This window comes from Ptychodera flava, chromosome 20 (genome assembly GCF_041260155.1).
Source record: "Ptychodera flava strain L36383 chromosome 20, AS_Pfla_20210202, whole genome shotgun sequence".
Lineage (NCBI taxonomy): Eukaryota > Metazoa > Hemichordata > Enteropneusta > Ptychoderidae > Ptychodera > Ptychodera flava.
In genome coordinates this window covers 13,738,714-13,756,052 of record NC_091947.1, presented here as the reverse complement: position 1 = coordinate 13,756,052, position 17,339 = coordinate 13,738,714, and the positions used below count along the sequence as shown (strand labels likewise).

Below are 17,339 nucleotides of genomic sequence, written 5' to 3'. Positions count from 1 at the left end.
TAGCAACAAAGAAGTCTAGGTTTATGCATTTTGCAACTGCATGAAGGTTGAGAATGGGAACGTCGACAGAACCATCAAGTAACATTATTTGACTTGTATACAGTACTTTATTTTTGAGCAATGACATCAGCGGAAACAAATTTACTGTGTCTGAAACGTAAATTCCTGGACTCGGAAACGTGGCCTATTAGCCAAATTTTGCCCTTAAGCACCAGAACTTTTAGATATTGTAACCATGGTGACATGATCAAGAGTTATAGATTCCACTTACAAGGAGGCGTCCATTAGAGATTTTCTCAAGGTGCGACTTACACAGTTGAGTGTAGGAGACATGTGTCAACTAACTTCTTAAAGCAGAGGGAAATATAAAACAATTTTGAGTTTATGAGCTCCTCACAAAAAAATGTAACTCCTTCAAAAATGTATTGAATAATTTTAAATCTCAGAAATAAATAATCACAAAATTTGTGAATATTTGAGTTCAAAACTGCCAATTTAGGAAGTATGTACTTTTCATATTTTAAAGGCTAGTAACTCTAAATTTTGATGATGTTTTTAGCTATTTTCGTTCCTTGTCCCACTCCCCAAATGCATGTTGATATACACAGTATTCAGCTTGTCAACTCAACCTGTACACGTGTAAACTGCATTATTATGATTGACAAAGGAATTCTGGTCTTGACTGGAATTCAAATGTAAACAATAAAATAACATTTTACGCATATCTATGCTATGTTTACAAGTTGAATAGTTGGAGTTTCAATGTGTTTTAGGGAGAAGAACAAAAAACAATGGTTGACATTAAAAACAAAAATAGTGAAAAAATCATAAATAAATAAGAGTTACTGATCCTATAAAATACAAAGATTGATATTTGGACTGTCGATGACTACAGAACTGAACACTCTCTAAATACAATGGAAAGAGTTTAGGAAATTTTTTCAATTGAAAAATGGACAGATTTTTGACAAAATGCAATCTGGTAACTGTCACCTGTATTCCCTTTGGAGGAAAAAGGATTAGACCGGGATCGAACCCAAGACTTCAAACATATCATTCAAAATTTTCTGAAAAAAAAAAAATGAAATTTCACTCGTAGTTTCCTGACAGTCTTCAACCAATTTGCTGCTTCATTGAATAAATTTGATGAAAGATGATAGCGGTATCGCCTTCATCAAACTTATTTCACCTGTGATAGCCCATTAAAATTTATAGCATAGTACGTCTGTCTGAGTTAATCTTTCCTAGTCTTTCTGATTTATTCCATATGACAACTTTATTACGCCACCGACATCCCAATCTCAAATGCCACGTCACCGTTGAATTTTCACCATTTATTATTGAATTACGTCAAGATGCTTTGAGATAAGCTCAAGAAGTCAGCTATCCGGAACTGATCGTCTCCGATCAACCGTTGACCTTTTCGGCTAATCTTTGCAACAGTCAACTAAGTTTCAAAGGAGTCTGTCCCTCGAGAGTAGCTTACATATACTCTGTGTCTGGACATTTTAAAGCACAATCATTATCTCTTCTAAACTTCTATCAAGCTTTAGCTTTGTTGTTGATTAAAAAAAAAAAATTGACAAATTTTTATATTCTTAGAAATTTTGAATTTCTTGTGTATTTTGTCACATTCTTAAAGTTTTAATGGAATGACAATTTTTTTTTATTTGGGTGTTGGGTTTTAGAAGAATGTGAGCCATTAATTGGCGCAATATAAGATGCAACCACACTGCAACCTGTCTGTTAAATTGGATTTTTATCCAGGGTTTAGGAAGATAAAATTAAATGTACTAGTGCAGTGCAATACTCTAATTTATTTGCAGGCGACCGTAAACTGCCTTTGAACAAATTGACTTCCAGAGAGGCCATCCGGTATCTGGGTTATTTTTTTTAAACGATTGTAGTGCAAGTTGGCGTGAATTTGTTGCAGAAATAGAAATAGGTATTATGTTTTGTGTTGAAGTAATTTTGGATGTGTAGAGAGAGAGTATGAGCCAAATGCTGGAAAAAAAAAAAAAAAATTCCGTTTCAAAATATTTTACCTGCCAGTGTCAACGGAACTAAAACTTGACATAATTCAGTTTCAAAATATTTTGTCCGCTGATGTCAATAGAACAAAAAATAATGTAGCTTTAAAATAAATGTTTCTGGGTCAGTAAAATGGTAAAGAAACAACAAGAAGACTTTGAAAAAAAGCAGTTTTGACCTTTGTGTACAGCTTTTGTGCCATCACATTCACTTTTTAATCAGACTGTATGTCAACAGCGTGATTTTAACCTGTTCAATCAGGATTTCTGTTCAAGATGGACACTTGACGTGCCACCTATAGTGTATCTTCAGTAGACAGGTTTCATTGCACTTGCTGATGGAAAGTTTAAATTCATCTGACTGTTGGAAGCATATTCAATGCAAGAAATACATAGGCAGGCTCTGACATTTTTTTCCTGCAGTTTTGAAGTCTCTTTGCAGAGTAAACATGATCACAATTGCCTTTTAAAGCTATCAGAAATGGTTTGCTTGGCTTTGCTATAGGCATTTTATGGAGATGTGACGGTGAGAGACTCACTGACACTCTTTCAGATTTCTGCAGAATTCCATGAACATTTCTATCTCAGTCGACTGTGTCAACAGCCAATCGTGTTAGCGCAGCCTTTCTGATGAATTTCTATTTTGACATCAGAGCAAGTGGCCCATTTCACCCCCGATTCAAACGGAATCAAGCGTCAGAAACGCCAAATACAGCATTCACATGCCACTTTGCTTCTAAGGAAAAATTCTTTTAAGGCTAATAGATGATGGAGTGCAATCAGTCAGCTCCATGTGAGGTGACTTTGAAATGCAAATACTGCCTTAGAAATGTGTGTCAAGACGTAGCTTGGCCATCTCTCACCTGTCAGCCCACCAGTTGTCATTCTCCAAGGCTTGAATCTATAGGATACCAGATTTTTTGAAATCACTTTTTACTAAATATTCCATTTCTTTTATCACATCCTGTTCATATCCGTCTGTGATCTTACACGAACATTACCTGTACCATTTTGTTTGATTAATTTCCTATTCTATAAATACAAACTTGAATTGCGTGTTTCCTGTGCCGGCATGATAGGAAACATGTCCATTGCGTTGGATTGAATACAAAAAAAAGTCTTTTATGAGTGGGTCTTTACTTGGTGCCGATACGCATTATTTCTTCAAAAGTGTGTTCAATGCTAAAAAATAATTCTGTTGGGAAATTATGAATTTATGTTTCCATTTTGTTGTCAAAATTCTGATCAGTATCGGATGATGATATATGTTGTACATGTGGGCATTTTGTGTGCATTTCTAGATGTACAGAATGTGTCGAGTGTACAGCCAGTCATGACTAAATTAAATATTTAGTGACTTATTTCTTGCATCTAGGAATGGCAATAAGATATGATTTGTCTCAATTTGTCTGTCTCCATTTTATCATCGATTTTGGCCAGCATTTATATTTATTACAAAAAACTCACCACATACTTTTTTTTCAGTGTATCGTGGACAAAATATCTTTAAAACCATGAAAACATACAACCCAAATGGGAAAAGAACAGTAATAGATGTTTGAGTCAAATTTTTTCGTTGACATGTGAACAAATTGCTTGAACAAATCTATCCCTGGATATGTGACTGTTTTAAGCACTAACTCATACAGAATTTGTCAATCTCTATCGACATACCCGGAGGCTTTCCTTTGTACAATCTGTATCATATAGAACATCTTGTTTGAACAGTTTCCTGTCCTGTACACACAGCTCATCCGAGGTTCAAAAAGTAAAGGAAATAATTGATCCAGGGAAAAAAGTTAGCAGTCATGCCCTTGTCGGTACGGATTGTTATGTAAATATGCGCATGAAATTGAAACGCTGTATAGCTATGGAACAGGAAGGCTTTTTGTGTGGATATTTTAATCGTTGTCCATAGATATCATGCAATTTCAAATAGGTATTGCAAGCTTTTATTTTCACTGATATCTAACCAATACGTCCTTTTTTTCTCTCGCTTTTTCTGCTACAGCTACTTGGGTGGGAGGTGGTTACATAAATGGAACAGCAGAAGCTGTGTACACTTCTGGTTATGGGTTGCTATGGGCACAGGCGCCATGGGGTTATGCTTTGAGTTTGGTTTTAGGTAAGATATATGAAACTCTGTCACCCTCAGATGTTTTAGTTCAGCTGCGTCTGTTTTTAGAGGCAATAGTCACTATAGCTTGAAGTTATCTATGCAAAGCGGATCTCTCCAAAACAAGAGAAAAAATCAAAATGATACTTTGATGAAGAGCGAGTATACCTAACAACAGAATCTCGATATGTTTTGTATTTTAATGATTTTTACACATTTTACTCAATTTGAAAATTTCTGTGTGTATGTAAATATCAAAAAAAGGTTTTATTTTAATGAAGTTTTGTTTTCTTGGTACGTTACGTTTGCTGTATCTGTAATCGTTATCAACACAGAGAAGATCATGGACTTTAATTTTTTTATGGACTGTAGCTGCAACTTTTTATGATTATTTCACTATCTCTCATTTCATTTCAATGTCAAGTTCTTGTTCTACTCCCCGAAGCATGTTGAAACACCCTCTATTTATTGTCAACATGGCGTCTATTTGTGTAAAATGCACTGTTATTATTTACAATTGAATTCTAGTCAAGACCAGAATTCAACTGTCAGCAATAACAATGTTGTCTGTTCATGTACAGGCTGCATTGACTTGTTGAATAATGTGTTTCTTCAAAATACTTTGGGGAGTAGAACGAAAAACTGTTTTGACATTAAAAACAAAAACAGCAGAGAAAAACAATCATCAAAAGTTATACCTAATGTCCCTTTCACCTGACTTATTTTGTAGAAGTCAATTCTCTAAGAAATTTGAGCAAGAGCCCAAGTCTCATAGAGAAAAAATGTGGATTTAGCCACAACTGCCATGTTTTGAACAGCAGAAGAAAATCATTATGCTTTTAGCCCAGCATGTGGACAAACACGATAGGTTAAAAATGAGACAGTTGCATGCAACAGACTCATGGTCATGTTCACAATAAATGTATTGCACATTCTGAAATCCCAGCGTCAAGATTTGTCACAACTGTATATCAATTTGCATATCGTGTGTTTTTTTGATGGCAGGGGGTATATTATTTGCCAAGCAGATGCGATCCCAGGGATATGTCACCATGTTAGATCCCTTCCAGTTGAAGTATGGAGAGCGCATGGGAGGGCTTCTCTTCATTCCTGCGTTGTTGGGAGAAGTATTCTGGTCAGCCGCAATTCTCTCGGCTCTAGGTAAGCAATGATGATTGACTGTATTTTGAGCGGTGAAAGATAAATGTATCGCCAGACAGATTTCATCTTTAGAATATTTGAATATGCCTGACATCATTTGTAAATTTTGAACAATATCATTTGTCTGCTTTAAAACACGGTTCCCTGAAATTTTCACAGATTTGTTAGTTGCTCAGAATAGCATCGTATCTACAAATGTTGTCGTTTTGCACCCGTGTTCGACACTGCCTCTGGTGGTCCGATTCCATCACCTGTGACTTTCTTTACAAATCATAACATTGATGCTAGCAAATATTTATTCTTGGGCAAATATTTATTTTGGCATTTTAATGATGCGGCTGTGACGTCATGAGGAGCCAGCTCTGTTAACACAGTCATTAATATAGACATACATGTATGTATTCTGTGCGTAATCAATGGATAAAAAAAGTTTGTAGTTTTCAAAGATGAGAGCGCCACCTATGGTAATTCTCTCTTTTTCTTTCTTTTTTCCTGCATTAGGTGCAACACTGAGTGTTATTTTAGATCTTGACATCAAGATTTCTATCATTGTATCTGCTTGTATAGCAATGTTTTACACAGTACTCGGTGGCCTGTATTCGGTAGCCTACACTGATGTCGTTCAACTAATTTGTATATTTGTAGGACTGGTAAGTTTTCTGAAGTTTTGCATCCTTTCAAATGTTAATCCTCATTCTACCAGGCTCCATAGACAAACCATAGAAATAAAAACCACTTGGGAGAAAGAGGATTAATTTCCATGATATGTGATTTCAAATCAGTGTAAATTTAATAAATGGGGATAAGTGGTGATCAGAGCATAATAACCAGGATACAATTAATCAATCAATCAAAAAATATTTATAACGTGCTAAAAAGCAATAACCCATGTTATTCTCAGAGGCATGGTTTAGTCAGTGTACATTATAAGGCTTACATGTAGTGAACAAAGTGGTCTCTATTTATGCTTGGAGCTGTTCACAGTGGATGCTTGTCAAATGTCACACACATGTAGTTAGGAATTCCACAGTCTTGGAGCCACAGATGAGAAACCTCTTCCTCCATGTGTTTTGAGTCTATACTGAAATACGCATAACTGATTTTTCAATTCGGGCCGCAATACACCAGGTTTTGTAGGGCTTTAAATCTTGAATGTAGACTTGAGCTTGGCCATTGAGGGTTTTTGTGAGTCAGTGGCAGAATTTTGTGGTCAAGTCTCTACTGGACTAGAAGCCAGTGAAGCAAATGCCGTACAGATGAAATTAGCTTATTGTTGCGTTGGATTAAAATTGTACATCTTTGCTTTCTCTTGTACAGTGGATCTGTATTCCCTTTGCATTCATGAATGAGGCAGTGACGCCTATCACAGTGACCGGAGTACCGGAAGGATGGGTGGGCAAGTGGGATCCACTCTTTGCCGGCGTATGGATCGACTATGCACTTTTACTCGTAAGTGTTAAAACCTACAGAGTGTGAGAAGACAGTAAAAAAAATATTTGTGGCCAAATGTATGGTGCTGGAGCTTTGATTAGATATATCTGGTAGTTCGTAAGAGAGTTCTGCTCATTCTGTGCTACTCTCCTTTTATTTTTCAGGATTTTAATATTGAAGTAGTATTCGCCTCAGAGACAGATATTCTGACTCTCAAACTTTTACAATATTCTTTTCGCCTTCAACATGTTTGGGCTCATTTTGAAGCTTATGGAGTGAATAAAGTTTTCACTGGCTTAGTTTGTGAAAATGGAAATTTTATTTTGCCCCTAGAGATAACACTGGGATGGCAGCCATTTTGATTTTCAAATGTCTGTTAATATTTGGTGATTTGTATTTCTAGTTCCATAATTTGCACGGTGATCCCCAATTTGTAATCTTGATTGTGAAAGATATTGGTTGAAAGTTAACTTGAGGAAAGTTTAAGCAAAAGTAAGTCTTTCATTTACGAGGCGCATACTATTCTAAAAGAATTATAATGTGGTCAGAAGTTGTTGAACCTAGTATTTTGATGGTATTTGTGATGTTCGGTGTGTCACTCCTATTTCTCCGGCTTTGACTCTATGAGATGTACAATCTCCGTACCAATAAGACTTAGATACTTCCTAGTAGGTATGCACCTTTAATAGTAGAGATTGTCTTTTTCAAGAATCACTGGGTATGGTACTTTATTATTATCATTATTATTTTACCTATATTTAGTGATTCTTCAAACACTGTACTTTGCTACGTGCAAATCAGGATATTGAAACCTTAATTTAATTGTAAATGTTTGTATTCCGGTAGACATTTGGTGGTATTCCGTGGCAAGTCTACTTCCAGCGTGTCTTGTCCTCCTCCAGTGCCTGGCGAGCTCAGGCCTTGTCGTTTATTGCTGCGGCTGGATGCATAATTATGGCCATACCGGCTGTCCTGATTGGAGCCATTGGTGCCTCAACCGGTAAGTGTCACAGTAAATTCATTGGGTGTCATTGAATCAGACATGTGTACAAATAAACAAAATCTCAGAGCCTGAGTGGTAAGCCAATACAATTCTCGATCTCACAGAAAAAAAAATTGTTTCACTGACCAATTGCGACAGCTCATTTACCTCACTTTTCTGCTTTTTTGTACCATTGTCTATGGCATCTGATCACACATTGTGCAAACGTGCTTCAGCCTACTTGGTTAATAACACTAAGTAAGAATATTCGACTGGATGCTCGCCATTTTTCACCTGTCAGATAGCCAATCATCATTCTATGTGTTGTCAGTTTGAGATCATGATGGCATTGATGATATGTTTGGTGATGATGATTTCATTGTCGCTATCATTGGTTGTAGTGTTGTTATTTAGCAGAACTGCCAAACTTTTAACCTGATTAGTCCGTGAATAAGAGCAAGAAAACACCATTTCCAGGCTTTTAAGCTTTCCCTGAAAGAGTAAAATCGTTCTGTACTCAGTTCCCCAAACAGAGTTCCAACTTGTAAATAAACAACATTAGGATGAAAGAGGTGAAAGGTTAGAGGTGAAAGGTTAATATCCTACGTTTCAGCAGTTTTATCAGCTGTATCACAGTAACCTTGTGAGTCTACTCTGTACTATCACAATGCCTGTACCAGCCATCAGGAATTTAAAGAGCCAAATAGCTGTAGCTTATGCTGATTTTTGCTTACCGTTTTTGTTTTTAATATTAACCACAGTTTCTTGTAAAGCATGTGGAGATACATATTAATTTATTCATCTCATTGTCAACTCTGCCTGTACATGTGTAAACTGCAGCGTTATTGTTGACACAGTGAATTCTGGTCCAAACTAGAATTCAAATGTATGCAATAACAGCACATTCTAAATGTGTAGGCTAGGTGCTGTGTTGACAAGCTGAATAGTGGGTGTCTCAACATTCTTTAGGGAGTAGAACAAAAACTTGCAGTTGACATACAAAGCAAATTTTGTGAACAAATCATGAAAGTTTTAGCTGCTGGCCCTTGAACAGCTATTGAACGGAGTCAGTATCATACAAAAGCTATGGAGCATTTTACCAACTTTGCGGACACATTCACCACAGAGTGTAACAAATATAGTTTACCCATTCCTCCTTTAACTCCTATTTCATATCTCCAGATTGGAATCAGACAGCTTACACAAAAGACCCGGCTGATGCCACGGAGTTGATTCTGCCATTGGTTCTACAGTATCTAACGCCAACAGCGGTGTCGTTCTTTGGTCTCGGCGCTGTGTCCGCAGCCGTGATGTCTTCTGCGGATTCATCGATTCTGTCGGCCAGTTCCATGTTTGCAAGGAACGTCTACAAGCTAGTCTTCAGACAAGCGGTAGGGGCGTCTGATTTTTGTGTCTTGTGTCGTGTCAAGTACGGTGGGTGTCAGTCTGTTGCCACACCTCTGTGAATGAGACATATACCTTGTATGTACAATGTAAACAATTAGTGTGGGTATCACTACACATCTCAAATTCAAAATCTCATTGATAAGTTAAAGTAAACCAGCATGGATCAACTCTCTCTGAACCAATAGCTGAACAGTTGATTGCACACTTGATCTACAATGTAACTGTTTAGTAGCAATTACAGCAGAAAGATAGATGTTCACTGAAGCTAAAGCTGTCTCACACACACAGTTGTGGCTCCAAATTGAAATCCTCTATAATCCCTGGAGAGGAGTCAACATGGATTTTGATTCCAATGCTCAAGTAATGAAATTCTGTTATTACATACATCTTAGTTCCCACTACCTTCCAATGAAATATGAGTTCAAATGCATCGGGTGTTAATGTTTAGTAGGTTGAGTGACGTAGAAGCTTGGCGAGAGCGTTCATGAGGCTGCCATGCTTATCAATTTGCCAAGACTTGGAACCATCTAGTATTACTCAAATTGATGAATTTGCCATTCGACTTTCATAGCAAACCAGTGAAAGCTGACATACTTTTTACCATTTTAAAACTGTTGATTGCTGATCATTATGTTCTTTTTTTATCTCACATTTGGTGTACCAATGTGAGGTTATCGTATAAGCTGAATCAGTTCATTTGCATCTGATTTGCATGTCTGTATGTCTGTATATTTGTGGGTATGTGCGGATGTATGTCCGTCACACACAAAGGCTCCCATACTGCCAAAGCTACCATCTCAGTATTTGGTGTACAGGTAGATGCAGGGGTTGAGATGTGAATTATTTGTTCAAATGAACACATCAGTGTCAAAAATGTGCAAATGAGGTAAGAAAAAGTGAAATCCTGCAAATGTGCAGGAGACATGCCAGTGAGAAACAGGCAAACTCCACTGATCTTGACTCATTTCCTGTCATTGTTTATGAACTGTTACATATTAACAGACCAGCTGCAACCATAGACAGTAGATGGGGGAAGACCGTTTATACTAAACTAAGAGGGGCTTGTTTCTGCTATGCATGTTGCTAAAGTTGACCTCCAGTACCTAAAGTTAGACCATAAAGCCGCACTTTTCAATCCCAGGTTCTCGCATTAGTGGAGTTCTCCTCCCAGTCAAACACATAGCCAGTACGATGTTTGATTTCTATTACATTAATTACACAAACTGATTTCAATCTTTTGTCACCTTTTGCTAATCCTGCAAATAGAGCTTATATAACCGTTTGATTGACGGTCGGTTCAAATTGCCAACGGTCATTTATTCCCCAGCACCACACTCGAATTTCCTTAAAAAACGTCTTCCAGTCACGTTAGAATTTGAATATAACCACAGGGTTCGATTGGCAGCAGCTTCGTGCTGACCGCTTGGCAGTCTGTCAGCGTTTTTACGTTCCGAAAAAACTAAAAAGTGGCATTTTCTGGAGCGTGTGCCCTCATGTTGCCTGTTTGGTGTCAACTTACACAGTGAACGCCGCCATAGGTTGGCGCCCTTTTAAAGGGAGGCTCCGCCTTTAATTACTTTTGTCATTCTTGTTTTTCTGGTTTAAATATTTCTTGTTGTTTTTCTGGTTGTACTGTGCAGAAATCATTGCCATAACATGAACATAGAATTTTCCTCCACTGAACAGATAGAAACAACATTTATTGTTGATCATTGGTAACCCATACTGGTATATACCAATTCTGATCAAATTTGAGCGACACCGTATAATTGCGGTATTTTTTTCCATTTCAGGCATCAGAAAGAGAGATTTTGTGGGTCATGCGCATTTCAATCTTCGTCATCACGGCATTCGCTATGCTGTTGGCAATCACCATCGAGACGATTTATGGCCTGTGGTATCTGTGTTCTGACTTGGTCTACGTGATCCTCTTCCCACAACTATTTTGTGTGGTCTATTTCCCAGGATGCAATTTGTACGGCTCCCTGCTCGGTTACATCATCGGTTTGATATTGCGTCTTGGAGGCGGGGAAAGTCTGCTCAAGCTCGATCCTTTTATATATTACCCGTTGTATGATCCCGTGAATGGCCAGCTTTTCCCATTCCGTACGTTTTCCATGTGCATTTCCTTCTTGACCATTGTCCTTGTATCCTATTCCCTGAAATGGCTCTTTGAGAACAATCACATTCCGAAAAAGTACGACTTTTTCAAAGCCATTGTCAATATCCCTGAAAGACCCAGGGAGAAATACCAGGACATAGAGGGCGACGTTGCCTTGCAGAAACTAGCGAAACAAGACAGCATTGGGATGACGGAGCCTATCAATCCGTTTTCTGTGGATTATGGGTCAGCACGGAGTGAGATTACGGGATTGTCTCTGCCACCACCGAGCTCAAGTAGTTCAAAAGAACCTCTGAAGGAAGAAACTCCGACACCAAGTTCACCGGATACGCCGGATTCACCCATCACGGAACAGACAAGCATAGGAAACTGAAACCACCATTCCCCAACCTGATAAGTTTTTTGTTCCTGTATTTATTGCCTAAAATATGTACAAAATGTTTTTTCGTGTGACAGAGTCATCCCGAGGGTTATTTTGTAATCTGCATTTGGGTACTGTCAAGTTCATGTTCTTTTATGCTGTATAAACCTTTGTAAGGGTATACATGTATGGCCAGAGTAGAAAATCAAATGACCACCAGTCTCCTTGGGGGCTAGTGAATTTTTAAATGCAAGTAAGGCAGGTGAAATGTTACCATTATTGTCCTGATTAACACATAGGTAGTTTCCAATTTTCAGTGTGTTAAGGTCAAAGGTCAGATGTGAAGTATACATGGGATACTACAGTATACAAGACATGATTACCAGGGAAGGTAATATTTGGCTCAATCAGGCAACCTGTCAAAGTTACACGCTGACATGTCCAGTTGTTATTTCCATGACTGTCCTACGCAGTGTCTGTGCATGATACCAATATAGTTCTGAATTGAGTTTATTGCCATTCAACAATAAATACACCAAAATGGCTGTAAAAGTGTGACAAAGTACCCTCTAGCATACCAATAATAATATCGCAGCAATACATGTAGTTAACTAAAGCAATACGCAAGCAATATTGACCCTGTGATTGTGCACTTCAGCTAAGATACCTATTTAGTCTTGCGTCATGTTTCTGAATTTCAAAACCCAAAGACATCACCACGGTGACATGCCCTTTCGAAATATAAATGTAGTCGGTATTTTATCCATTTCTGTATGCCGTAAAAAGACTTACTGATTGTATCGTAGTTGTATATTTAAACCATCAGGGAAGCAAAATTATCCTTGGGATGAATCATGTTATTACAATATAATAATGGCTACCAGTATTGACCACAGTTATCGTTATCGGTGACATGAACATACATTCCAGTGTCTAGTTCAAGGCCATGTCACTTCATGTCCACATTGTTTGGACAAATTGTATGTTTCGTCAGACAAGGACATGCAAGGAATTTGTATGATGTTTTCCAAATACTCCCTTCCTCCAGGAGATGTCTTTTGTTTTTCTGATAAAACTTGTCTTGAGTTGACTGTTAGAAATGAGATCTGGCAAACACCCTATGCCATGAGCGTTTATAAAGCTGTCATTTGTTGATGACCAGGACGCATGTAGATCTCAGTGAGATGAGTTGAAGTGTGTCATTTATTCTGTAATATAAAACTCATGAAGAGAAATGTGACTGTATTGTCTGAGACGACCAATGATAGCTGGCCAAAACTTGTTGGACGGGTAATTTAAAGAAACCGTGCAATAATTACCATACACGTTTTGTGTCTTCTGTCTTTCAATTTTCAAGACAACATACACCTCAGATCTCATGGTTTGTCTTGTTCCGGGGTCTATGATTTTTTTAAAGGCTTTTAAAGAATTGAAGAAATAATGTTCATACGTTGTTGGTCTCATCATCGTAATGAATATATATAGATCACATCATGACTGTATCGTCAATTCCCTTCCATACACTGAAGCTTAACACTTCGCCTTACCCCATCAGAATTTTTGCGAGTTTACATCTTCAAGAAATTAGCAGTCCGCCGTGCGTCTTCACAACATAGCTTTATTAGGAGGAGTAACGCTGAAGTTAGCTTGTTGATTTTATCCCAATCATCAGAATAAATTTGCAAATAGTTATTACAAATATGAAAGTTTTACAAACAAGAATAAAAAAGATACAGCCCTTGAAGAGAATACATTTCTGGGGCATAAATTGCGGATGCTACAGCACAAACAAAGTGAAGATGTTTATCTACAAAACGAAAAATAGTATTATTTAATGTATACATATTGATGACGATGTTCTAGAGTCAATAAATTTGTCAAGGTCTTTCACTTAGTAAGCTGGTGCTTTGTTGTTTGGGGTTTGGGAAATTATTTAGTATCCTGTTTGCTTAGTTATGCTTTATTCAAATGTGTGCAACTACTAGTATATAAAATGGAATTGTGGGTAAAATGTGGTGATTTCCATCGCCTGGTTGGTTGTAATTTACAAACAGATGTATCTGATTGTATTTATCAGTTTAGGTCTTCAGGTTGGTCAGTTATTGTCAGTGGAACTCTTTATTATGTTTTTGGGATGTGAAATTTTGTAAGAGGGGTCATGTCATAATTTGATCATGTGCTGTTAGAGGGTATAATACTATCTGAGACTCAGCTTTGAAGGAGTCACCCCACCTCCTGTATTAAATGGAATGGGCCACAATTGAAAACCAGAGAGTGAAATCTAGAGACATGAATGAAAAGATAAAGTGAAACAGACTTCATTAGAAAATTTAGCCATTGTTGTTTTTGACAATGAGTGGAGATCTATCAACTCGCTTGCAGTCGGTTGTTTTTTATCCTGAAGGTTGTTTGTTAGGGTTGTGTGCCTGTCTCGTACTGAACCAAATATTTATTATTACTGAATTTGTTTTGCAAGAGTTCATGAGATCCAGGCATATTAGGGGATAACTTTATTGCCATTACAGTTTTACAGGATCAAACGTCAACTTCCAATTGCAATCTGTGAAAAACAGACAGGCTTTCATCAAAATATGAAAGCAATAAGTAAACCCCATTAAATGCTACAAGTAAACTGAAATTGATCTTATAAAGAAAAAAGACAGAGAGATGTACATTTCTTTAGAAGTCACAATATTCCAGAAATCAACAAGATATATATGCTTACATGTATATATCTATATCTATAAATATATTTATAAATCAAGAACTGCCTATATGTATGTATGTATGTGTGTGTAAGAGCTCACTGAAGATATCTTCTCATTATGAATGATATGGTACATTTCTAAGGCTGTACTTTTCAAGAGCAGTGTCTTTTCTGTGTTCACACAAAATTTAAACACAGTAGTTGTAAATTTATCGTGAGTGTTTGGTTAAAATGGCGGAAGACATCTTCATTGAGCTGTTCATTTCACTGTCACCATGACAACATTCGTATACAACCAATCTGGCAAGCCAGTAACGAGAAAAGTATATAATTTTGTAAATCAGTGGTTCCATCTTAACGTGTACTTAAATGTTTACAGTAAACAAAAGAGTATTTTTTCCGGAAAGCTGAAATAATAATTACATTATTGTACAGATTTTTGGAATTATTTCTGGTGTCAAATGTTAAAAGAATCAAGAATTTTTCAGTATAAAGGTGTTATATATTCTGTTTGTGTAAGTTTGGGACTTTACATGCTAGTAGCTATCACAGTGCCCAGCGCTTGGCATAAGTTTGCTCAACATCCGCCCCTGATTGCTGGCAAAACAGTAAGCTTATAATTTTCTCTCTTGTAAGGACAAAAATTACAGTGGGAAATGTGTATATTTATGCTTGTGTGCAAACCAGCAGTATTCGTTGATGTTTATTTCAAGTGGTAAGAGCATTGGCAAATACCCATGATGCAACGTGTTGCCCTGACTCTTTCAAATGACATAGTAATGGCAAAACTTTACAGTCTTAAGGTAGTGTGCCTCTCAAAATTGAAAGAGTTAAACTTTTGCTGAGATTTCCCGCAAAGAAACTTCAAAATCATCTCTTTTCAACTAAGAAAATGAAATCAGGGGTCATCATGCAAAATTTGATACTTGAGAAACAAATTACCCAATATTTCTCGAGACTTGAAATTTAAAATGTTTGCCATCCCTTGGTTAATTTTGTGGCGAAAAATTTCATGTAAATTTCCATAAAAATTATCCGATACAAAATTTCAGATAACCCCTTGAGCCCCACAAGTGGGAGACCAAAAAGTATTGTAATAGTTTCAGAGTCTGAATATCTCTCCCTGAGGCGCATTGTCCCTTTAACAGAAAAAGAAATCTTAATTTCTCAAATTTCAAAGACTTATCACAGCCAAAGGAATAAGGAATATAATGGTCATATGCAAATGAATCCCTTTTGAAACATTGTATCAATTTTAGCCAAATCAAAGAATACACACTTAAGGAGGCTTATGTAATAGCTGATGGGAAACCCCCAGTGCCCAGTGGACGATATTGCGACAAACACTCAGCAAATTTGTTCAGACAACAACATTTTGCCATGCATGATCATCGTACAATAAAAATCAAAAAGCAGTATTTCAAGAACAAAATTGCATGTGAAGATGAGCAAATTTTCAGAAAGAGCACAAGCAACCCTTTGCCAACTCTTGTAGAATAGTGCTTTTATGTTTTGTCATTTCAAACATGAGGATCATTCTTCAAACCAACCAAAATGTTAAAGATTTGATATTGTATCAATTCTGAGGAGTCAAGTTTTGTAGCCACAGAACTTTTCATAAAGGAAAAAAAAATATGATTTTCCTCAGGCGTAATGTCTATTTTACAGATTTTGCAGTTTTTAAATAGAGTTGGACAACTTGTAATTACCATAGTAACTGCTCAACTCATACTTCGTGGATGTCGCAAAAGTTAAATATGTGTGAATCTGATATGCTGACTGTGTGGTCTAGTGTCTGTTAGATTTGTGGCTATGTGACCGAACTGTAAAGTTACTGACAAATTATTTTCAAATTAGTGTGCCACTTTGATAGGCTGAAAGTAGCGGCCATCATGGTTGCATATGTAGCCAAAAATTAACGAGTTACAGCTCAGTTTATTCGAAAATGTCAACGAAAATGTATTTAATTAATGCATTAAGTCATGGCTTGGTCACATCACGATCTGTCCACTAAGTTTGACGACGGACCATGGTCAGACAGCCCCAATTTTGTTTCAAATACATGAAATGTCAAATTTCTTTCATTGTCCAGTTTGAACAGGGAATAATTTTAAAATATTTTATCAGTATTGTATTTTTTAAACTTTTAAAAGACATGTAAATTTCAGTTTGTATTTTTTATTGATGATTTATACACCCATTATATGATCGCAATTTTTGTCATTGAACGATTTTGATTTTTGTCACTATATTTTTTTATAGTTTGATATTAATTATTCATTATTTTATCATTTCTTCAACATTTTGAGAGGTGAGTCATTTACTACGGTCACTGAGTGGAAAACTAAAAGCAAAATTTTTAAAAAAGTCTGAAGGAAACTCATGAATGTATGGTCACAAAAAATCAATCCTGAGCTGTAGAGGGCGCACTTTAGCTGCACAGATTACTGCAACGAGACACAACGTGGAACAGCGCTTTGCTGCCTATGGCAAGGGAGGCTGGTTGTCTTATTTCGTGATATGTCTCATTTCTGGGAGACTGGGAAGACAACTTAAGTTATTAATGTTTTGCAAGTAGCGTTATGAAATTATCGGTAGCTTGTAGGCAGCGGAACATTCGTCACTTTGGTTGTGTGTAAAATTACTAACGAATATAAATTATGGTAACTTTCATAGATTCTGATTAGAAATGCAAAATTGTAAATGGCTTTGTAAACAAGATATTTGCCTCAATGCAGAACCTTGTCAAAAGTGTAAATGAAATGGCCAGAATCTGAATTCCTACATTGAGCAGTTATTTGAATTTTGTTGCTCTATATATATAAACCCTGCAACTTGCTGTATCCTCATGGGCGTGAAACATGTTTAACTTATTCTTTAAGTTTTGACATTTATGACACTATACAAGGAGGTGAGATTTATTTGTATGTTTTAGCACAATGTGATTTGTACTTCTTTTAAAGAGCAATAAGAATGGCTAAAGTAGAATACGTAGCAATAAAGATCAGTGGTATTAAACTGA

At 36.7% G+C, this 17,339-nt stretch overlaps 1 protein-coding gene across 5 annotated transcripts in view; it reads left to right on the top strand.

Moving 5' to 3' along the window:
* LOC139120095 (high-affinity choline transporter 1-like) overlaps positions 1-17,339 on the top strand; it is a 65,683-nt gene extending 48,344 nt beyond the window's left edge. For all 5 annotated transcript variants that reach the window (XM_070684180.1, XM_070684178.1, XM_070684182.1 and 2 more), the window contains exons 4-10: positions 4,042-4,155; positions 5,152-5,307; positions 5,809-5,957; positions 6,625-6,756; positions 7,585-7,738; positions 8,903-9,111; positions 10,921-17,339. In XM_070684180.1, coding sequence (XP_070540281.1) covers positions 4,042-4,155; positions 5,152-5,307; positions 5,809-5,957; positions 6,625-6,756; positions 7,585-7,738; positions 8,903-9,111; positions 10,921-11,622 — 1,616 coding nt within the window. In that variant the 3' untranslated portion in view covers positions 11,623-17,339. The remainder of the gene's footprint in view (positions 1-4,041; positions 4,156-5,151; positions 5,308-5,808; positions 5,958-6,624; positions 6,757-7,584; positions 7,739-8,902; positions 9,112-10,920) is intronic.